General features: G+C 42.5%; 1 protein-coding gene and 1 pseudogene across 1 annotated transcript; both read left to right on the forward strand.

Annotated features, from left to right (window-relative positions):
- The first annotated feature begins 7,236 nt into the window (after window positions 1-7,236).
- LOC116880586 lies at window positions 7,237-8,218 on the forward strand (annotated as a pseudogene).
- A 15,209-nt stretch (window positions 8,219-23,427) lies between these two features.
- On the forward strand, window positions 23,428-24,366 carry LOC116880587 (olfactory receptor 10V1-like). The gene has a single exon (XM_032879896.1). It carries the CDS (start codon window positions 23,428-23,430, stop codon window positions 24,364-24,366), a length of 939 nt encoding a protein of 312 aa, XP_032735787.1.
- Window positions 24,367-24,769: the final 403 nt, after the last annotated feature.

The raw sequence follows: 24,769 nt of genomic DNA on the forward strand, positions 1-24,769 counted from the left end.
TCTGGGCTGTTTTTATTTTATTTTGTTTTTTATTTTTATGTATTTATTTGACAGACAGAGATCACAAGCATGCAGGGAGGCAGGCAGAGAGAGAGGAGGAAGCAGGCTTTCCGCGGAGCAGAGAGCCTGATGCTGGGCTCGATTCCAGGACCCTGTGATCATGACCTGAGCCGAAGGCAGAGGCTTCAACCCACTGAGCCACCCAGGAGCCCCTGGGCTGTTTGTTTTTTGTAAATAATGTTTTATTGGAATGCAGCTGTGCTTATTCATTCCCCTGTTATCTACGACTGCAGCAAAGATGAGCAGCTGTGACAGAGGCGGTACGGACCACAGAGCCTAAAACACATGCTTTCTAGGACTTCACAGAGAAAACTTGCTGACTCCTTCTGTGGAGCCTGATAACTTCATGTAAAAACGACTCTATTAAAATCTCACAGCAGGCATCATTAAAATGATGGAATAATTAAACCACATTCACAAAATATCAGGTGCTAGACAGGACACTTGCCATCACCGTGATTAATCAACACTTTTTGGAGGTTCTAAATAATGCAGTCAGACAAGAAAATGAAATAATTGGTCTCAGATGATACGATTTTACACTTAGAAAATGTAAGAAATTTTAATTTAAAACTTCTAGGGGCGCCTGGGTGTGAGCCTCTGCCTTCTGCTCAGGTCATGATCTCAGGGTCCTGGGATCGAGCCCCGCATCAGGCTCTCTGCTCAGCAGGGAGCCTGCTTCCCTTCCTCTCTCTCTGCCTGCCTCTCTGCCTACTTGTGATTTCTGTCAAATAAATAAATAAAATCTTAAAAAAAATTTAAAACTTCTGTCTGTTAAGGGGTCTGGGGTGGGACCTGAGATTCTGCACTAGTACCAAGCTCCCAGCTGATACTGATTTTGCTGATTCCCGTATCACACTTAGAATACCAGTGTATTCTTTGCAAGCATGTAGTCTAGAGGGTGGCTTTGAAGTCCTTCAAATTAGATTCTATTTCTAGGTTTCTCTAAGATACCTAATTTTGGTCCCATTATTTACTCTGAAAGCCCCAGTTTCATCATCTGTAAAATAGAGGTAATCATGGGTAATAAGGCACATGACATGCTTAGCAGAAAATGTGCCCATAGTAAGTATCCAATAACTGTCATCTCTATTAATACCTTTTAGAGGTCAAATTTCCTTTGACAACCTGTGGAAATGCAGAGGGCAATAGGAAATATCCAAACTACTTATTTTTTTTTAATAAAGTCAGTTAGTAACCTGTTGGAGAGGAGAACTATGCATCTTTCCCTCACATCTAGCAAGATCTCCATATAATTGATATTTGAGGGGGAGAAGGAAGGGCAGAAGGAAATGGGTGAGTTTGATTCTGGGACCACCAGTCATCTCATGGCATCTGAACTTACTGACCATCTTCCTGACTTCTCTTCCTTTCTAGTATGTTCTCTGCATCATAGTTGAGTGACCTAGTTGCAACACAAGGGCCAGCATATCCCTCTCCTTAAAAACCTCTAGTGGTTTTCCATAACACTTACAATGGAATCCAGACTTCTTACTGTGGCCCTCATATTTCTGCATGATTTCAGCTACCTTCCTCTGGCTTTCTCCTTCCTTTTTCCCCATTGCTGACCCCTTTGCATCCATCCACCCACATCGTTGTTGCTGTGCTTCACTAAACCAGTCAAATATTCACTGCCTCAGGACCCTTGCATGTGCTAATACTTCTCCCTGAATACTTATCCCCTTCTGTTTATTTTTACACATTCAGGAACCTTGTAAAAATTATTTTATTTTACTTTTTATTGTGATAAGAATACTTAATATGAAATCCACCTTTTAAAATATTTTTGTCATTTTATTTTATTATTAATAAATTTTTAAATTTTAATTCACGTTAATTAACATACTATGTATTATTAGTTTCAGGGATAGAATTTAGTGGTTCATCAGTTGCATATAACAGCCAGTGTTCATTACATTAAGAGCCCTCCTAAGGCCCAATACCCAGTTACCCCATCCTCCCACCCACCCCCTCCTGCAACCCTCAGTTTTTCATATAGTTAAGAGTCTGTTATGGTTCCCCGCTCTCTGTTTGTATCTTATTTTATTTTTCCATCCCTTCCCCTTTGTTCACCTGTTTTGATTTTAAAAATTTTCGATTGAAGTTGATATTATATTATATTATATTATATTAGTTTCAGGTGTGCCACATAGTCATTCGACAATTATACACATTGCAAAATGCTCACCACAAGTGTAATTACCATTTGTCACCACACAATATTGTTACAGTGTTACGACAATCCTTACGCTGTACTTTAATCCCTGTGACTTAATGATTTTATAACTGGAAGTTTGTACCTCAAATCCCCTTTATCTATGTACAATATAGGATTGCTAGGTATAGGCAAGTTGTACAGCAGATTTCTAGAATATAGTCACCTTGCACCTGTTCTTTTTGTTTATACTTTCAGGCCTCCATTCAAGTCATTTTCCCAGAGGGGTCTTCCTTGAGTCCTTTAGCTGAAATTGCCCACCCTACCCCATGATTCTGCTATATCTTCCATATGCACTTATCATTACCTACAATTATATATTATATATATACCTGTGTATACACATACACACACATTTTCTTATTTCCTGCCTGTTCTTTCTTGTGAGGATGTAAGCTTCGCCAGGTGGAGGGCTTTTTCTCTCCTGTTCATGGCTCCACCTCCACTTTCCACATCAGTGTCAGAGGACACAGTAGGTGCTCAATAAATAATGTCAGATACATGGGCTCAGTGAGGGGTCTTGTGAAGGAGAGACAGGACGTGGTTAACCTCAGGCTCTGGCATCCCTCGGGAGAAGTTTCGGGAAACTGGTAGCTCAGCCTCCCTGCCCCTCAAATGATATGGAATGTTGCCAAGCTCTGAAGGAAATAATGTTTAAAGAGCCCTCTGCTAACTTACCCTCCCAGTGATTCTCAACCAGCCTGAGGTAGGTTTTGGCATTTGTTTAGAAAAAGACTCTCTGGTGATGGGTTCCCTCATTTTTATTTAAAAAATACTTTAGGGGCACCTGGGTGGCTCAGATGATTGAGCATCTGCCTTCGGTTCAGGTCATGACTTCAGGGTCCTGGATCGGGCCCCTCATCGGGCTCTCTGCTCAGCAGGGAGTCTGCTTTCTCCTCTCTCTCTCTCTGCCTGCCTCTCTGCCTACTTGTGATGTCTTGTCAAATCAATCAATCAATCAATCAATCAATCTTCAAAAAAATTTGCAAAAACACATGCAAACATACTCATTTCTCTCAACACATATTTATAACTGTCTATGGTCTCTCAGGACATTGGTCCAGTTATAAAATTTCACAGCCCTATGATTGTGGTGGGAAGGGTACTTGGCCTTGTTTGTTCATACTTAAACTGACATCCCTCTATTTATACTTCCTGTTTTTTTCCAATACTGTCTTCTCTACTTTTTTCTTCGCAAAAGCCTTCTAAACCACTGAATTCATACGCCATAACATTTAATTACTCTTTAACTGTTGGACATTTTAGTTCCTTGTGAGTTGTGCGATTTGCTTCTTTCTTCTAGATACAGGAACAATACTGCTAGGAATAGCTTTATGTGAATACCTCCTTGTTCCTTTGGCTTGCTTCTTCAGAATTAACTCCCAGCAGTGGGACTAGTAAGTACCTGAATTTTTTTTTTTAAGATTCCCAACTAACAGGTGATGCATGGTCTCCTAGAGATGGAATACAGCAAATCCTTATTTTGCCACAAGTCCACAGGTTTAATGCTTCACCACGAAGGTTACAAATGTGGGGACACCCTCCTGACAAGTCACATGGAACAGGGATTAAGTGTATGCAGTCTTCAGCCTTTTGGCTGGGGTTGAAATCTGTACTTTGATTTCCTCATCTGGAAATAAGGTCAATAATAGCACCTGCCTTAAAAAAAAGAGAGAGAGAGAGAGAAATAATAGCACCTACCTCATAAGTTTATTATGAGAAGTAAATGAGTTAATTGGCAGAAAGTGCTTAGAATAGCACCCGACATCCAATAAAAGTTACTATTTGCTTTTTATTTTATTTTTCTAAAGATTTTATTTAATTGAGAGAGACAGAGAGAGCAAGCCCAGGCCGAAGCAGGAGCAGAGGGAGAAGGAGAAGCAGACTCCTTACTCAGCAGGGAGCCCTAAACAGGGCTTGATCCTAGGACCCCAGGATCATGACCTGAACCGAAGGCAGATGCTTAACTGACTGAGCCACCCAGGTGCCCCAGTCATTCTCATTTCTAACGCAGGAGACATCAGCAGGCACCCCATGCATACTGGCTACTATTTTCATCTTATCCCGTTTTTCAGTTTTCCAAGGCTGTGATTCAGGATATCTGGCTTTTGTCGGTCTGGCTTACCTACTTTTTAAAAAGTTGAGATGCGTCTGTCATTGGCAAATCGTGTGTGAGTGTGCGCGTAAGGACGAAATATAGAAGCTGCACGTGTGTTGTGTGGCCAAGGGGACAGGCACGTACACCGATGACTCAAGAGTGAACAGTGGAGAGTGAGGGGGTGGGTGGTCTATGCACTGAGTGAGAGGAGCCAGTGTCAAGTTCACACATCAGCCCTCCCGAGGCTGTGCCTGGTGTTCCAGGGTACCTTCCTTTGGTGGGGCTGTTTCCCAGGAATTGCTGATGTGCTGGGCCTGTTCTATGGGGCATTTAAGGAAAGCAGGCTGGCTGGAGCAACAGACTTCCTTCACTTTCATTCTGGGGATGACTGACTCCAAGTGACTTGGAAGAAGGACTGAGTGCATTTGTGTGATGACACTTTTCTTCCCGAAACCGTGGTGGTCCATCGTGATGAGGCAAATACTCTCCCTGAAGAAAGATTCTGTATAAATTCTTCACTTTGCTCTAGAAATTTGCAAAATATTGTCCTCTGTAGTTTGAAGGCAATACTACTTGTCTCTCTTTTCATCGTGTTGTAAGCTTGTAATTAAGATGATGAGTTTTGATGTTTATTATAGGATTTTGGAGAATATAAAACAGGAAAAATATCTTTCAGGCTCATCACTCAAAGACTGGATTTCTTCTGTGGTGCAGAGATTGTAACTTTTTAAATTTCATTTTCTGTGTAGTATTGTATCACCAATATTTTCACGTTAGGACATTGTCCCAAAGTCTCGAACCTTTCACCCCTCCGTCAGCGAGCTTGGCAGGGCTTATTTCTCCACATCGTCCACAGCACCGAGGATTATTCTTAAGATCCAAACCCAAAGGAAACATAATATTAAAACCTGGCTCACATATTAAAAAACAAAAATAATTATTTTGCCATTTTTGTCCCACCCCTGTAATTTAGCAGAACAGTATTTTTGGCCTGGCCTGGCCAAGAAGATCAATACAAAGAGAGCTCTGTAGCTTTGGCCATTGGAACGTAATCGAAAACTCCACAAACACTGGAAAATACTTGCATGCATATGCAAGCCTACCTTGCAGCAAATTCAAACTCACTGCAATTTAAATGTCATGTTAGGGACCTAGTGACTTGGAGTAAAGATATGAGTGGTGAGATGGGGCCGTGGGGCATGTTCATGGAGTGATTTCCTGAACTTCATCCCACCCCATGAGTCATGCTAATTATACTTATAAAAATATTTTGTGACTCAGCCTCTCATAATTGTACATGATACTGTAAGAATAAGAGGTTCCTTTGCTTTTTATTCTTCAGCTTTATTGAGGTATAACTGACAAAATTGAGGTTCTTTTGCTTTTTAAGCTTAGTGTCAATGTGGAGTAATATGATTTTAAAAGTGTTTAAGAGGGGTGGGTTTAGGGGTGCCTGGGTGGCTCAGTGGTTAAGCATCTGCCTTTGGCTCAGGTCATGATCTCAGGGTCCTAGGACTGAGCCCCAAGTAGAGCTCCCTGCTTAGCAGGGAGTCTGTTTCTCCCTCTCCTTCTGTCCCTCCTCCCTACTTGTGCTTTCTCTCTCTCTCTCTCTCTCTCTCAATGAAATATCTAAAATCTTAAAAAAAAAAAAAGAAAAAGAGGGATGGATCTAAAAGTATGAAAGTTTGGGTTGGCCAGAGGGTGAACCCCATAGGAGGGCATTAAACCTTATCCAGGATAGACCATAAAAACTCAGGTGGACCTATGCAAGAAGACAGAATAAGAGTAAGGTTCACATTTGGTAAACAAAACAAAACAAATTGGATGTTGAATGTTGAAGGAAAAAATACAATCACAAAGTCCTAACTGGGGAGGGTAGCAGTGTGAGCTATTTAACTCATCTGGGCTTCCAGGTCCACATTTCTTTCTTTCTCTCTCTCTTTTTTTTTTAAGGATTTTATTTATTTATTTGACAGACAGATCACAAGTAGGCAGAGAGGGAGGCAGAGAGAGAGGAGGAAGCAGGCTCCCCGCTGAGCAGAGAGTCCAATGTGGGGCTCAATCCCAGGACCCTGAGATCATGACCTGAGCTGAAGGCAGAGGCTTTAACCCACTGAGCCAGCCAGGCGCCCCTGATCCACATTTCTATTGGCCAAAGATAACACCTGTATTGCCTGCCTTCTAGGCTTGACCTGAGAATCATATGCTCTTTGTATAAATATGAAATTTTTAACTCTTTATTTACTTGAGAGAGAGCACATGCAGGGGGTGCAAAAGAGGGAGAGGGAGAAGCAGGATCCCCGCTGAGCAGGGAGCCTGACACAGGGCTCCATCCCAGGACCCCACGATCATAACCTGAGCTGAAGGCAGCCGCTTAACCGACTGAGCCACCCACGTGGCCCTAAATACGTATTTTTAAGTTGCTGTTGTGGTAACTGGATAGTTAGAGTACTAAACAGACGTGTGAATGATCAGGAGGGTTTATATGTAGATCAAAGAAGGAATGGAAATAGGAAAACAGGAAACCCCATTGTGAACCTACTGGGTGCACTAGGCTTGGTACTTTCAGACACAGGATCTCATTTAATTGTCACACCTCAGAGGTGGATGTTCTGCTCTCCTCATGTTTAGAAGGAGAGTGGTGAAGTCTGTAACTTCTCCAAGGTCACACAGCTAGTAGAGTAAGCCCAAGCCAGGCGAGGTAACATGAACTAGATTCTGAAGGAAGCCTTGAGGATAAGTACTGAGCGATTGCAGACAGTGTTTTTAACATGGTTGGGCAGGTTCCAGGCTCAAGACAAGGACAGTCACTCAAGACAAGGACAGTCACTTTTCCCATGACTTCTTTCCTCGTACCAGGTAAATGGAAGAGGAAAACCACACAGGAGTGGTCTACTTCCACTTCCACCCTTTCTCAACGGACCCAGCAGTGGCTCGCCTCATATTTGTGGCCCTCTTGCTGTTGTTCTTAGGAAGTCTTGTTGGAAACATCACCATTGGGCTCACCATCTGGAGAGATCACTCCCTCCACACCCCAATGTACTTCTTCCTTTTTGTTCTGGCCATGCTGGAAATTGGCTACTCTACCAACATTGCTCCCCTGACTCTTGCTAGCATCCTTTCCATGGGGCAGATGCTTATCTCTCTCCCTGCCTGTGGGACCCAGATGTTCTTCGTCCTTCTCGGAAGGTCTGACTGTGTCTTGCTTGCTGTCATGGCCTAAGACAGGTACGTGGCCATCTGTCACCCACTGCATTACAACCTCATCGTGAGTTGGCAGCTCTGTGGGCAGATGACTTTAGGTTCTTTGGGGCTGGGATTCCTGTTGTCACTGCCTTTGACCGTTCTGAACTGCCGCCTTCCATTCTGTGGCCGCAATGAGATTTACCACTTCTGTGACATGCCTGCAGTCATGCACTTAGCCTGTGCAGACACCCGTGTGTATGAGGCTGTTGTCTATGCCATTGGTGTGGCCGCCATGCTGTCCCCTTCCTCCTTATCTGCCACTCCTATGGCTCCTCCTGAGGATGAATTCAGCTAAGGGAAAGCACCAGACTTTCTCCACCTGTTCCTCCCACCTCATCGTGGTTCTCCTGCAGTATGGGAGCTGCACTCTTATCAACCTTCGCCCCAGGTCCAGCTACTCTCCAGAAGAGGGCCGGGCAGTGTCTGTTGTCTACACCTTTTTTTCACCGTTGCTAAACCCCTTGATCTATAGCATAAGGAATCAAGAGGTGACTGATGCAGTAAGGAGACTTTCAGCAAGAATGTGCTGGTTCAGGAAACCAGAAATATTCCTTGCTAGAAAAAATATTGCCCAAACCAGGAGTAGCAGCATGATCTGAAAGACAAGAAGCTCCAAAGCAAAAAGGAAGGAGTAGAGAGATAAATGTCTCCATGACTATCTCAGTCTGTGAAATGCTTATCACAGCAAATTCCTCTGCTTTTTCGTGGATTCCAGTGAGGAAGCCCTGGATTGGCCCTGCCTGCTTAGCCAGCCTCCTCTCTCACCGTACAGCTTAGAATAAGGACTGCACAGGAGTGTCAGTGAGGGAAAGGATGAATGAATGGACACATAGAGACATGATAGCAGTTCGTATAAGGGATGCTGTCCTGTTACCTGTTTTAAGAGCCTGCATCCCCGACAGTATGCAGAGCCAATGTGTTCACGTATCCAAACGTCTTTTGACCTTTCTCTTTAGCTGCTCTAGTCCCACTGTCTAATCCCACTGTCTAGTCCCACTTTAAAGTCCCACAACTTTATTGTTTGTCTGGCCACCCCTTCAACAGTGATCTTTCTCTTTTCACTAAATCACACTTCTTTTTTATATAACTAAGTTTCTTTTCTTTTCTTTTTTAAAGATTTTATTTATTTATTTGACAGAGGGAGAGACAGTGAGAGAGAGGAGGGAGTAGGGGGAGTAGGAGAGGGAGAGGGACCCTGGGATCATGACCTGAGCTGAAGGCAGACACCTAACGACTGAGCCACCCAGGCACCCTTATAACTAAGTTTCATATGTTTTGGCATTGCCTTTATAATAAGTCTATAAGGCCCCTTGGAACAGATGAAATAGCTTAGTCTTTCTTCGTATTTTCTGGTAAGTGCTGCATACTTAGCCTTAAGGTCCAACTACAAACTTGAGTCCTAACCTTTCCTTTACGTAAAAGAGAGGATGGTGATATCTACAGGCTTCCTACCGCAAGGGGGTTGGATGGACAGACAAGTGAGAATATGGATGTGTGTAAATATAATAGGAAAGTACAGAAGAAGCCACGATCGTTATGTATCTATGTATGTATGTCCTCTGTCCCTTGCCCTTGAATGGCTTTTACTAAGTTGTTCAAGTCCTGCCTTCCTGCTGGTCCCATCAGCCCTTCCCAAAGCAGTTGAGTCAGTGGCTCCTCATCACAGCAGGTGGGTCTTGTGACTCTCACAGGCGAACCCCAAGCCATAGTGGGCAATGAGGAGGGCATTGGTGGCAGGGACCAGATGGAGGATTGAGAGTAGAGAAAGGTATTTCCAAGACATCTTCCTTGATAAGAGCAAAAGAAAAGAATCCCATTCTCTCTAGATGTTTCAAGTGCACTTGGTGATAAAAACCAGCCTCTTGCATATCTGATTGTTTTGCATGTGAGAAAGAAGGGGATATGGAATCCTGATGGTAAGAATTCCTGCGGCATCTGAATATTTTCAGTTGTGCTTGTGTGGAGATTCAACAGATATTTTATTGATAGCAATGGTGTTTGTTAGAATTAATATATTACTTCTCTACTTTCTATTTATTCTGTTTCCAATATGCTTCCACAAAAGATGTGAAGCAGCTTAAAAATACCTTGGATACAAATGTTAAAAACACATAGGCAAGAAGATTGGGGTAAAGGAAAAATTTAGGTGGGATTATAGAGAATATAGTAGTAAAATTCTACGTAGAAATGCAAACCATGTGGTCTCTGCAGTTTCTACAGTGGTGATCTACAGGTATCTGAGATTTCTAGTAGCCAAGGAAAAGAATAAAATACAATTCAGTTGAGGGGCGCCTGGGTGGCTCAGTGGGTTAAGCCGCTGCCTTTGGCTCAGGTCATGATCTCAGGGTCCCAGGATCGAGCCCCGCATCGGGCTCTCTGCTCAGCAGGGAGCCTGCTTCCTCCTCTCTTTCTGCCTGCCTCTCTGCCTACTTCTGATCTCTCTCTGTGTCAAATAAATAAATAAAATCTTAAAAAAAATTATTAAAATGCAATTCAGTTGGAAAATTCAGAGTTCATATGATAATTTATAGTAGAAATATGGAGAAATATAACACTTTTTTTTGGTTAAATCTCAGAGGTAAAAGAATCTTCTCCCAAAATCTTCCAAAGGAGAATATTCCATATTTAGTAACCTACCTGCAATTATAATAATAACCCTAACTATCATTTATTGAGCACTGAATAATGTGCCAGACATTGTTTAGGTCCTTGGTACACGTTAACTCACTTGATTCCTACAATATCTTGTAAGATATGTACCATTATTATCCATATTTTACACATAAAGAGCTGAGGCTCAGAGAGGTTAAGTAATTGTCCCAAGATCACACAGCTAGTAAGTGCTGTCACAGTCTTAACTCCAGAGCCTGTGACCTTAACCACTGTAACATACAGTAAATATGAAATGAATTTTCTAGGGTTAATTCTCCATGTAATCTGATAGTATGATGTGTTCAAGTCACTTAAAGTAGTTCTGGAAGGGATGATTATGGTCAAAAAGGATGCATCTTTCAAATTTTCTAACTTGATTTTGGGGAATAAACCTAAACTATTAGAGCCTGATTGGCCAGCACGTCTTTCCACAAACACTATTTTACTCGACCAGGATCTGGTTAGGAAATGGAGAAGAGGAATTTCCAGGTTATTATTATTATCCAAGAGTTGGAATGCATATATTCTGCATTAATAATGAGCCAAGAAGTTTTTTGCTTAGTACAGAAGATTTGGACATGATTTGGTTTTCTTTCTTTCATTACACATCCATCAGCATGCTCTAGTTTCATAATGGTGTTCCAATGGAATTAGATTTGAACAGCACAAAATACTGTCATCATATTCCAATTTGATTTTATTTACTCATTGGTCTGAGCCTACTGGAAAGACTCCTAGTGGCATTAGCTATGCAAGGGAAGTGGCCTAGTATGCTCTGAATGTTTGTGTTGCTTCAAAAATGTATATACTGAATCTAACCCCTGATTTGATGGTATTTGGTACTTTTTGGAGGGAATTAGGTCATGAGAGTGGAGCCCTCATGAACAGTATTAGCGTTCTTATAACAGAAATCCCACAAAAGCTCCCTAGCCCTCTCCACCATGTGAGGATATAACGAGAGTGTGGAAGTGGGCCCTCACCCAACCATGTGGCACTCTGATATCAGACTTCCCACCTCCAGGATTGTGAGAAATAAATTTCTGTTGTTTAGAAGCAACCCACTTTGTTCTAACACCAAGAACTAACTATGCCATGGTCCTACTGCCTAACTAGTTTATAGAAGGTAGTTATTTAGGAAAACATTCCCTTTTTTAACTAAAAATATCAGGCAGGTTGTAACTCAAATTTAGGTGGGCCCCTGTGGATCCCCAGTCCTCTTCTTGTTGTTCACCAAACTGATGGAAGAGAGTGATTTAGGATATCAACCTTCATCCTTCTTCCTCTATTCCTCCTTCCCTTCCCTTCCTTTCCCTTCCCTTCCCTTCCTTTCCTTTCCTCTCTCCTCCCCTCCCCTCCCCTCGTCTCTTCTTGCCTTCCTTCCCGCCCTCCTTCCTTTTTTCCTCTTTCTTTCTCCTTCTCTCTCTCTCTTTCTCGCCTTCCTTCCTTCCACACCTAATTAACCCGATCAAGATAGTCTTCTGTGAACACTCTTAGGGAAATGGTTGTGTAAATGACCAACAGCAGATATTTAGAGTAGTGGTACAAGCTAGATGGTGCCTCAGCTCTGAAAGAAATGAATCTATTGTAACAGAAAATAGGCTGTAAAGTAAAACACACAAGCAAATTGGAAAAATGCAACCTGTTCACTTACAGATGTTACTGAACACAAATCCTTGTATGTATATTTTAAGATTTGATAGTTACTCAAGTAAGTTTGACCTAGAAACTAAAAACTTTAGGAAGGAATAGTAAAAGCCAAATGATTTTATGATTTGTTTGTAGTGAAATTCGGAGCTCACCAGTCCTGGTCTTTACTCTTAGCAAGGAAAACGATCTTTGGGGCCACGTGGTGTTTGCTATAGCATCTCTCTGGTTGCTCTTCCTAGAGAAGTGAGATATAGGTCAAGATGAAGTTCAAGGGCTTCTCTATCAACAGCAAGATTTACTGACTCCCCTCATCCCACAGAGACAATTTGCCAGCTATGCCTACTGTGGTTTGTGGTTGCCTGTGGGACAACTGAATGAAAGTTGGGATCAGATGGATGCACTCAATGAATCACTGGAGAATGTGGAGAGACCATGGGGGAAAGAGGTACATTGATCATAGACATCGTTGGATGCCTCCCCCTTGGATGCATTCACTCTCTTTCCCAAAGTCCCTGGAGTATGATTGTAGAAAAAGGATAAGAAGATGACTCAAGGCTGGTACCATTTGCTAAGGAGTCAAGTGGATTTTTCTCCCTGTAGCTTCTTAAAAATGATACTTATTTAACACCTATAAGGCAAAGGCACATTAAATTTGGGAAAGAGAAAACCATCATTAGGGTTGCAGGAAAAAGTAAGAGCGGAGAAGGAGCAAGATGGTAGAGAAGTAGGAGAGTCTGTTTCAACCGGTCCCCTAAAGTGAGCTAAGTATCTATCAGAACACTCTGAACACCCATGAAATCAGCCTGAGATGTAAGATTATACACTTCTGGATCTCGACAGGGGCAGAAGATCAGTGGAGAGGTAAAGTGGAGTGGGAACACTCTGACTGATATCGGAGGATAAACAGAAGGGGGAGGGAGACACCAGTAGTGACCCATTGGAAAGTAATACCCCAATATGAAAGTGCCCTGTGATTGGGGACCAGCATTAACTTGGAGTCTGGTTAAAAGCACTCAAAAAGAGTAAAAGATCTTAAGGGGCAACTGGTGGAATCGGGCGGTCATGGGCACGGGCCTAAGCCCATGGTCCCAGGACAGTCACTGCCGGCGACCACCCATGCCAGAGAGAGCCCAGTGGTGGCTCCAGTCCATGGTCCCTGAGTACATGGTTTTCTGCTGATCGCACCACCGCTGGGCTGGGCATACTTCTGCCCATGCCTGAGAGAGCCTCATGTGGCCTCAGTTCTGGGTCCCTCGGCCCACAGCCTTCTGAGACCTGCGCCTCCAACAGGGGTGAGTGCGCTGGGTGCAGGCGTGGACCCCAGACAGCAGTTCTGACAATGGCAGTCACCAGGATTCGGGCTCACCCAGTCCAATATTGCTCGCTGTTTTAGTGGCATGGGGGTGCAGAGACAAGCGGGGCCTTGGGCGACCGCTGGGATGGTGGCGGGGGTGAGCACTGCCTGTAGGAGATTGTGGTGTACATATAGATATAAGCTTCAAGGTAATCCTTTTTCCCTATTCAATACTACCCCTATATATAAACCAGTTTTAATTTCCCTAACAATTGTAATATTTATGCTCCCAATATAGGAGCAGCCAATAACATAAGGCAACTGTTAATCAAAATGAAGAGTCATATTGATATGAATACATTAATTGTAGGGGATCTTAGCACAACACTCTCAGTAATAAAAAGATAATCTAAGCAGAAAACCAATAAAGAAACAAGAGCTTTGAATGACACTTTGGACCAGATGGACCTCATAGATATATACAGAACATTCCACCATAAAACAACAGAATACTGATTCTTCTCAAGCACACATGAAACTTTATCCAGAATAGACCACATATTGGGTCACAAATCAGGGCACAACTGATACCAAAAGATTGAGATTATTCCCTGATGGATTCCCTGGGGGAATTCTACCAAACATTCAAAGAAGAAATAATACAAATGGCTAATAGACACATGAAAAAATGTTCATTATCATTAGCCATCAGGGAAAGTAAAATCAAAACCGCATAGAGATACCAGCTTTATACCAGTTAGAATGACCAAAATCAACAAGCAAGAAACAACAAGTGTTGGAGAGGAAGCAGAGAAAGGGGAACCCTCTTACACTGTTGGTGGGAATGCAAGATGGTGCAGCCACTTTGGAAAACAGTGTGGGGATTCCTTAAGAAATTAAAAATAGAGCTACCCTATGACCCTGCAATTGTCCTACTGGGTATTTACCCCAAGGTTACAGACATAGTGAACAGAAGGGCCATCTGTACCCCAATGTTCATAGTAGCAATGGTCACAGTCGCCAAACTACGGAAAGAGCCAAGATGCCCTTCAATGGACAAATGGATAAAGAAGATATGGTCCATTTATACAATGGAGTATTATGCCTCCATCAGATAGGATGAATACCCAACTTTTGTATCAACATGGATGGGACTGGAAGAGATTATGCTGAGTGAAATAAGTCAAGCAGAGAGAGTCAATTATCATATGGTTTCACTTATTTGTAGAGCATAAAGAATAACTCAAGCAGACATTGGATGAAGGAGAGGAGAAGTGAGTTGGGGGAAATCAGAGGGGGAGATGAAGCATGAGAAACTGTGGACTGTGAGAAACAAACTGAGGGTTTTGGAGGGGAAGGGGGGGTTGGGAGGGCCTGGTGGTGGGTATTAAGGGGGGGATGTATTGCATGGAGCACTGGGTGTGGTACATAAACAATGAATCTTGGAACACTGAAAAAATAAAATAAAATTTTTAAAAAATAAGAAAAATAGGCAGAAGAAATGGAATGAGAAAGAGGAATGGAATTGAGAGAAATCGTGAATAAACTACTGCCACATTGCCTGCTGTGTCACTCAGAGACATCTGTGGCTCTGGCTATAGTGGTAAGAGGTCTAGACTCCAAAGAAATGGAGTCCCAACTCAAGTATGGCAGCTACTCTGCTGCCTTGCATTCTGGGCCTTTCCACAAGCCAATGAAACTGTGAGCGCAGCCACCTGCGGGCCCCCCACTGCCTGTCGGTATCTTGTGAGCTGCAGCTTGCCCCTTCTGCTCTAGGCAAGAGAACAGTTCTGTTGGCCCTTCTCTGAGTGGACACCTGACTACTTCTCCTTTCTGAAACATGTTTCAGTTCAGTGTACATACCGTGAGACTTTAAAATGGCTGGTGATTGTGTTTCAGGAATCGCTTTGCATTTATCTTTCTAGATTGCTTTGACAGCCTCCTGCCAAGTTCTCTCTCTCTCACACACAAATACCCACACCCCTGCAGGCCTTCATTTTGACCACGTTCACAGAGTCTTCAGAGTTACTGGTTCTCGAAAGGAAAGTTTTAGGTGACGCATAAATGAGCATTTAAACATTTGTTTGTATTTACTGAGAAAGAGAGATTACCAAGTAGAACCCATGTAATATACATTGATATGTAACAAAAAGTAAGTTGAATTTAAGTCAAGAAAAACATTAAGTAGTTCATACCAGTAACTCAGATAAAACATAAATCATGAAGACTATTCATTAATGTCTGAAGTTTGGGAAATGTTTTTCCTACATTTTATAAAAGCCTTAACCAGGATCACTATAAACAGTTGTTGTAAAACAATTTAAGGGCACCTGGGTGGCTCAGTTGGCTAAGCGACCGACTCTTGTTTTCAGCTCTGGTCATGATCTCAGGGTCATGCAGCATACCACACCATGCAATGCAATATCTCGTTGAATTAGTTGCTCCCATTGTCTACCTATGTGGTAGGGATGGAATGACAAGTAATATAATAAACACAATATAGAGTGATAGATACTACATGACAGAAAACAAAGATAGATGCTATATGACAAAAATATGATAAAGCCATCACAGAGCATGAAGCAGGGAGTGATTTTTCCTTTTTTGGAGGAGGGAAAGGGAAGGGGTGTATATCAGAATATGGCTTCATTTAACACTTGGCTGAGTTCTGAAGGATTCCTAGAATTTGTCCAGGTACCCAACATTAATCTCTACTTGGATAAATTAAAACTGTTTATCTTTGAAGCTCTCTCAAACATGGAGAGTAAAAATTAAGCAATAATTAGGATATAGCAAAGACTAGTAGCAATTAAGCCAGTTTAGAATATCAAGTCTCCAAACCATTCCTATTTATGTTCAAACATTGACCTACAGGGGATGGTCAAGTTAAAAGCTAAGTTAGCCTCTTGGGGCTTTATTGAACCAAAGCTGGCAGGGAATTCCTCAGAAATAAGATGAGAAGAACTGAGAGCTAAGAGAGAACACAGAATTCTGTCTCTGCAAGACCCAAAGTCCCATGTTTTCCCCTTGAGAAGACACAATAGGGAAGGATTAACAGTGTCTGGATATGTGCTCCCCTCAGTGCTGGGTGGTTTCTCAGAGCGTCGGTCTCCACGATTCCCAAGATCATTGAGAAGAGGATTCCACTGTAGGCTTCACTCAGCTTCAGGGAAGGATGTGTTTGCCAGGTTCTCCAGGCAGAAGGTAAGGAGAGCAGAGGAAAGACCAGGCTGATTGAGTTGTTGTGTGGTCTAGACCCTGGGGAATGGACCAATGAATCCTACTGACCTTGGGATTCCCCGATCCCCTGGGGTGGAATTACAAATGAGTTGGAATATTTGTGCCATCTCCTGGAGCAAATGAAGTGACACAGTTTATGCCAAATATTCTAACAACAAGCAAATCTTCAAAACAGACAGCGCCCTGCTGAGGGTGAGAGAGTGAGTCTGCCTCTCTCTCTCAAAGTGTGACCAATTTCCTAGGTTAACTGAGAGCGGTGAGAAAGTGTTATCCTCCCTCCTTGTAGGAGGGGTACATGCTTCATTGGGACACCCAGAAAACATAGTGTAATCTACTCAGTTTCTGAGTTACATGCTCAATGCCTAGTTGGTAGTAGATGCTCAGTAAATACTTGTTGAACAAGTGAATGCAGAACAGTCCTGTTAATTATATCCTATGAGGGAAGAAGGTAGAGGTGTAGGCCAAGGTTCCTTCCTTCTCACCAAGGAAGTGGAAGGGATCTTTCTTTGAGTGTTCACCAAGTCTTTGGAAGCAGTACTGGTACCACAAAAGAGACTCACCAAAGAAGATGCAACATTATTGAGGCTTTATATTTCCCAGGTAAGAAGAGAGCTAGAATTCCCTGATCCGATGCTCAAGCAGCAAGGGATTATGCATCAGCAAAGGCAGAAGAAAGCAGACAATGAAAGAGAACATTTAACTACCACCAAGCTCACAGGGTTGTCATTTTTATACCATTGAGAAGAACCCAGAGAAGGAGGAAACTTGGGAATGGAGAGTGGAGAGATTTCTCATTCACTTGTCAATACCTTGGATGAAGACACAAAAGGCAAGAATAATTTTTTATTCATATAATATATTTACTATGGTTTGAATACTCCTAAAAAAAGAGTGCCTTGCAATAAAACCCTAGCTACAGTAAGATCAAAATTCACTTGTGCAGTATAAAGGCAAGAGTGAAACAGAAACAGAGTTACTGGAGTTGAAGAGAGATAAGCAGTTGAATATAAAACTTAGTTTTGGGCTTCCTTACAGCTAAGGCAAAAATGGATTAATAGTCAAGTAGGACGACATATATGTGTTCATTAGAGAGAAACGTGTGTCTGGGCAAGGGTGTGGGGAATGTGTTGTGGATTCAGGTGAGTCTAAGGAATGAGAATTAGAATTCCTTATCTAAGGAATGTTGAACATCTCTCTGTAATCAGTGTGATTGTGTTTTGCAGTGGAATATGCTATTGTTTTTAAGACATTCCACACAGAGAACCTTTCTTTAAAACTGGGTGTTATGGGGCGCCTGGGTGGCTCAGTGGGTTAAAGCCTCTGCCTTCGGCTCAGGACGTGATCACAGAGTTCTGGGATTAAGTCCCGCATCGGGCTCTCTGCTCGGCAGGGAGCCTGCTTCTCTGCCTACTTGTGATTTCTGTCTGTCAAATAAATAAATAAAATCTTTAAAAAATTAAAAACAAAACAAAACAAGAAAAAACTGGGTGTTATATGCAACTGATGATTCATTGAACACTACATCAAAAACTAATGATATAATATGATAATGATATGGTGGCTAACCGAACATGATAAAAAAAACTTCTGGGGTGCCTGGGTGGCTCAGTGGGTTAAACCCTCTGCCTTCGGTGCAGATCATGATCTCAGAGTCCTGGGATCGAGCCCCTCATCAGGCTCTCTGCTCAGCTGGGAGCCTGATTCCTCTTCTCTCTCTGCCTGCCTCTATGCCTACTTGTGATCTCTGTCAAATAAATAAATAAATAAATAAATAAATAAATAAATAAAAACTTCTTTGAAAACCTATTGATGTTCTGAAGAAAATTTTGAGGGATGTTGGGGTTATTATGCTTGAGGGATGTGGTTTCCACATCTGATCTAATATAGCTATAATTGGGCATTAGACCAGTTATAGCTTTGAGAAACATGTTCATTAAATTTGTAGATGACAATGGAAGATAAATTGATTGCTTGTTGGAGCACAGAATTGCAATTTTCCATAAGATCTTGATGGGCTGGAAGAATGAGCTAACTCTGAAGGGTTGGTGTTAAGAAAAAATGAGGATGGGGCGCCTGGAATGCTCAGTTAGTTGAATGTCTGACTCTGGGTTTCGGCTAGTGTTGTGGTCTCCAGGGTCATGAGATGGAGCCCTGAGTCAGGCTTCATGCTAAGCAGGGTGTCTGCTGGAGATTGTCTTTCTCTGCTCCTCCCCCCGACTCCTGCTCTCCCTCTCTCTCATTAGAGTAGATAAATAAAGTCTTAAAAAAAAAGAGATGAGGATAAAGAAAAATAAAGAGGGGAAGGAGAGAAGGGAGGAAAAGGAAGGAAGGGACACAACAATAAACTTAGCCCAAGTCAAGAATGTGATATGCCTGGGAATTAACAAACATAAAAATAAATATCTAGATTTAGTGCCATCTTGGTCTGCCTCATTGGCAAGTGGGCAGATACCATGGCCGTATCTGGATGTTAATCCTGGTTCTGACAATGACTGGCTGTATAACTAGGGGTGTGTTATATCTCTTCAGTTTCATTGCTTCTCAAATGAGAATTCTAAAAATCAATAACATTTTTATAATTAAAAAAAATAAATAAACCCACATTTTTGGGAAGAAAATTTGAAAAGTGGAGAAAGCATGAAGAAAACGTCATCCCTTATTTCTCCCAAAAACACTATGAAGAGTTTACTGTTGCCCTTTCTGCTGGCAACAGAACTGGTTGGTGCCATGCACGGTTTGCTTCTTTGTTTTCTTCATTTAACGTCATATTTTAAACATCTTCTTACTTTATTAAACCTCTTAATATAACATTTTTAAAGGAAATGTAATATTTTGTCACATGGATATACTCTAAGTGACTGAAATGTTACTTTCTATTAAGCATTTGTTTTGGTTCCTTATGAGAAATTATTAAGACATACTATACACATCTTTGTGCATTTGGCTCCATATTCTGGGCTATTTCCTTAGGGTAGATCCTCTAATGATGAGAGTACTGATTCAGTGCATTTGACATAATTTTTTTTTTTTTTTTGGTGTTGGAGGGTAGGGGCCGAAGGAGAGGGGAGAGAGAATCTTAAGCAGGCTCCATGCCCAGCACAGCGCCCAATGGAGGAGGGGACTCGATCTCACAACCCTGAGGTCATGACTTGAGCTAAAATCAAGAGTCAGTGCTTAACCGACTGAGCAACCCAGATGCCCCAATGCATGTGACATCTTAATCATTTCTTGAAAACAGCTGATTATCTTTGGGATGTCTGGGTGGCTCAGTCAGTTGAGCTGCCAGTTCTTGATTTTGGCTCAGGTCATGATCTCTGTGTCTGGGAATTGAGCCCCTTTTCAGGCTCTGTGCTCAGTGAGGACACGGCTTGAGGATTCTCTCTCTCCCTTTGCAGCACCATTCCCACGCCCCCATTCTCTCTCTCTAAAATAAATAAATAGATCTTTAAAAAAAAAAAAAGAAAGAAAAACAGCTGATTATCCCTCCAGAAAGGATATGCTTAGTATCAGAGTGCTAAAATGAAGATTCCTATTTCTACTTCAAAAGTACTCAGTATCAGTTGCTGGCATTGATAGGGCCTCAGTAAGTCTCTAGTATTCATGTCAATACGGAATTACATTGTGCCTGGCACTGTGCTAGCGTCCTGGGCATTAGTGAAGAATGGGACCCAATCACCCCTGCCCTCGTGGATCTTTGAGTCCATAAAGGGCACAGAAATACACGAGTGAACACAGAAGCAAATACATTGTTCAGGAATGGTGAAATCCCTAATTATAGATAATAGTACTTTCCTATAACTGTTTGCCTCCTAAGTGTTTAATTCATGGAGGTCAAATATTTGGGGTAGAGGATGTGCTGACTATCCTCACTCCTCAGAGAGAGAGAGGCAGGCAGACATGTGCTCCTAATGTTGCTCCCAGAAAAGGCGCTAAAAATTTCAAGGAACAATACTTTCAGAAACTGATGGGTTTTCCCCTACCATGATTCCAGCCATCTTATAGCCCTCCCTCCCTACATAAGGCTGTGCCAAACTGATGACCCAGTGGGGGCAGATGCATTTAGGAAGGGAAAACACTTTACTTGCAAAGCATGCAGGGCATCAGACTTTGAAAAGACTGACTAGTCGGATGGAAAAATCCAGCAAATATTCAAAGGATAAAGCCACAAATCAGCAAGAATACTAAGGTTGTATTACTCTCTTTATGGTGTAAAATAGCATTCTTACATGATCATCATATTTTCAAAGGTCATGACACATCTTCAGACATCAGCATAGCAAAAATAATAAAAATAAATTCTTTTGGGCATCCATAAACCAGTCAGGGTGATCTTGCTTTGGTTAAGCCCAGGGTACTATGTGGTCTCCTCCCCCTTCTTACTGTGGTATCACGAATTGCTTAATCATTGGAAGAAAGGCAAAGTGCCAGTTTTTGTTTCTGCAAGACATATAGTATGGTGTGTATGTGTGTGTGTGTGTGTGTGTTGGGGAGAGGGGAAATACCCTAGTGTTGTTGTTTTTTTAAAGATTTTTAAAAATTTATTTATTTGACGGAGATCACAAGTAGGCAGAGCAGCAGGTGAAGAAAGAAGAAGCAGGCTCCCTGCTGAGCAGAGAGCCTGATGTGGGGCTCCATCCCAGGACCCTGGGATCATGACCTGAGTCGAAGGCAGAGACTTTAACCCCCTGAGCCACTCGGGTGCCCTACCCTAGTGTTTTTTTATGCTACTCTTCATTCTCCTGCCAGTACCTCTCATTGGCCAAATTCAACCAGAAACCATAAGGTGAGGGAGACTGGCTAATGCAGTCCTTAGTGACTAGCCTCCCATGGGGCAGAGCAGGGTGGAGAGTGGATCAGGAAGCCGGCCTAGAATAACCAACAAAATCTTCCTTTTGCAAATTATTAAGAGGAAGCGTGGTCTCTGGAAGTGACAGAAATGGAAAAGTGAAAAAAGATGGAAAAGCGTCTAGAGAGGTAGAGTAGCATTACAGAGGCTATGGGTGAGGAATTTCAAGGAGTAGGGACAGCTTCAAATACAATGCTGATCAAGTCAAAAGTTGGATTCAATGATTTGGAAGTCATTGGTGACCTTCATTAGAGTGGTTTCAAGGAGTAAGATGGAAACTGGATTGTTTGTACTAAAGAAGAAATAGGGAATGGTCATAATGGGAAGGAGATAGGGAGGCATTAGAGGGTGATGTAAGATCGCGGGAATGTGTTATGGATATGCTGTAGGTCTTATGTTCTAGGTCCAGTGCTAGTGAGGGTGATGATGGACTGCCTCCAAGTAGCTTTTGTTATTTCTTTCTGTGAAATTGGAGGCTGGGTCATCTACTATTAGTGAGGAAGGAGGTTGTAGAGGGAAGACTTGAAGAGACCAGGGAGGTTTGCACTTTAGAGGACTGGGAACAGTGCTGGGGTTGGTAATGCCCCTTTGTTATGGCCCCTTCAGCAGGATTTTGCAATCTTTAGTCCTGTTCAGCCTGGAATAGGTATGTTGGATGTTACAGAAGACAACAGGGTTGACAAAAAGTCAAGGAGCCAAGGATAATGGCAATATTGGCAAGACTAATGGAAGAGATAAACCATATATCTTGGTTGGGTGGGAAGGGAGTAAAGCCCAAGGAGGCCTATCTGGAGGAACCGGAAGCATCAAGGTGGTCTTGAAGAGTTGGAAGAAATGAAATATTAATGATTATTGCTAACAGTCATGGAGAGTTTACTACGGGCCAGACACATTTACTTCTCAAAACAATCTTAAGAGTTTTGTCCTATTGTTATATTTATAGATAGAGAAATTGAAGCAGAAAGCTTCAGTGAGTTGCTCTAGGTCATACTCTTGGTCAGTGGCAGATCAGGGATTAGAATTTAGATGGTCTAATCCCAGAGTAGGTTCTAATCCCAGAGGTTGTACTCTTGAGAACCAGGGGAGGTGTTAGGGAGCAGAGAGATTTGTGGTCTGGGTATGGTATTCTATGACTTAAGATTTCAGTGTGATGCAAACAGATACTTACACACCTACATTCATGACAGCATTATTCACAAGAGACAGGAGGTGGAAACAAAACAAGTGTCCATGAACAGATGAATGGATAAACAAAATGTGGTATATACACACAATGGAATACTATTCAGCCATAAAACATAAAGGAAATTTGATATGTGCTAGCACATGGATGGACTTGAAAACATTATGGTTAGTGAAATAAACCAGATACAGAAGGACAAATATTGTATGATTCCACTTGTTTGAAGGTACCTAGAATAGGCAAACTCAGAGAGAGAGAGAGAGAAATTGGGATAGAGGTAACTAGAGGGTGGGAGGAGAACATATGGTGAGTTACTGTTTAGTGGGTACACAGTCTTTGTCGGGGATGATAAAAAAGTTTTGGTTATGGGTAGAGGTGACAGTTACACAACATTGTGAATGTATTTAGTGCCCTTGAATTGTACACTTACACACGGCTAAACTTATGAATATTATGCAATGTATATTCTAATATAATAAAAAAGAAAAGGATTTCTGAGGTGAACTACTTCTGGGTGATTACAACAAAAAGTCTGATTTAGAAGTGAGTTGCAGAATTTATTTATTTACTTATGTACTCATTTTAAAGATTTATTTATTAGAGAAAGAGAGCGAGAACGCACTAGTGGGAGGGACAGAGGGAGAGGGAGAGAGAATCTCAAGCAGACTGCACTGAGCATGAAGTCTGACACAGATCCCCATCTCAGGACCATGAGATCCCAACCTGAGCTGAAACCAAGAGTCAGATGCTTAACCGACGGTGAGCACCATCCAGGTGCCCCAATTGTGGAGTTTAGCCTGGAGAAAAAGATGGTTGGGGTTGGGGAGCTCAAGAAAGGGAGAAGCCAAGAGTTGAATGGGTCACCCAGCAGGAGCTCTGTGTCCTGACATTAATCTATCCTCAGGGCGCAGCAGGTTACCATCAACAGGCCCAACTCATTGAGTACATGGAGAGTGCAAATCAAACTGGGATGATTCACTTCCACTTCCGCCCCTTCTCCAAACTGCCTGAGGTGCAGATGCTGATTTTCGTGGCCTTCCTGATCATGTACCTGGTCAGCATCAGCAGCAATGTCTCCATTTCTCTCATCATCTGGATTAACCGTTCTCTGCACACCCCCATGTACTTTTTCCTGGCCAACTTGGCAGTTCTGGAGATCTTCTACTCTTCTACCATTGCCCCTCTGACTCTGGCCAGTGTCCTGTCCATGGAGAGAGCCCTCATCTCCCTGCCTGGCTGTGGCACCCAGATGTTCCTTTTCATCTTCCTGGGCAGCACTGACTGCATTTTACTAGCTGTCATGGCCTATGACAGGTTTGTGGCCATCTGTCACCCTTTGCACTACACCCTCATGATGAGCTGGCGCTTGTGTGTCCAGCTGGCCCTGGGGTCTCTGGTGCTGGGTTTCATCTTGGCCATGCAGCTGACTGTGCTCATCTTCCAACTCCCCTTCTGCAGCAGCAAAGAAATCAGCCTATTCTACTGCGATATCCTCCCTGTCATGAGACTGGCCTGTGCAGATACCTGGGTCCATGAGGTCACGCTGTTTGTGGTCAGTGTCACCGTCCTCACCATCCCTTTCCTGCTTATCACTCTCTCCTATGTCTTCATTGTGGCTGCCATCCTGAAGATCCGCTCGGCAGAGGGGAGGCACAAGGCTTTCTCCACCTGCTCCTCTCACCTGACTGTGGTCCTGCTCCAGTACGGATGTGGGAGCCTCATCTACCTTTGCCCCAGCTCCAGCTACTCTCCAGAGAGGGGCCAGGTAGTGTCTGTGGTTTACACATTCATCACCCCTGTGCTGAACCCCTTGATCTACAGCATGAGAAACAGAGAGCTTAAGGATGCTTTGAAGAGAACAATGATCAGGTTCCTGTTGTCCTAAATACAGTGAAGACTCTGGATGTTCTTCTCCAACATTGCTGGGAAGAAACAAATGAGTGTTCTTTCTGGAAGATGAGGAGGTGGGAGCTAAGAGGTCACTGGATTTATACTGTTACTTCTTCCTGTTATATTATTTTTGAAAAGTCTTTTCTTTTCTCAGCCTTGGATTCTTCATCTCTAAAATGGGGATGAAAATGACCACGAGACTTAAACCTGGGGTAGTTGTAAGGACCCAAAATGAAAATACTTTGTGACTTTTAAAGGGAGATGACAACTGTGGATGTGGTCATTGTTTATCCTCATCATTACGTAGAGTCTAGGTCTAGTTCTCAGGTTCTTAGCAGGGTCATATGTACACGTGAGCAGGAACAGAACCAAGAACGAGATACACATCAAACTGAGAC

Source organism: Lontra canadensis, unplaced genomic scaffold, assembly GCF_010015895.1.
Source record: "Lontra canadensis isolate GAN:19392208 unplaced genomic scaffold, GSC_riverotter_1.0 scaffold66, whole genome shotgun sequence".
Taxonomy (NCBI): Eukaryota; Metazoa; Chordata; class Mammalia; order Carnivora; family Mustelidae; genus Lontra; species Lontra canadensis.

What these genes read in the sequence shown, in the direction of transcription:
- LOC116880587 (XM_032879896.1), top strand. Translation starts at nt 23,428, where the DNA reads ATGGAGAGTGCAAATCAAACTGGGATGATTCACTTCCACTTCCGCCCC.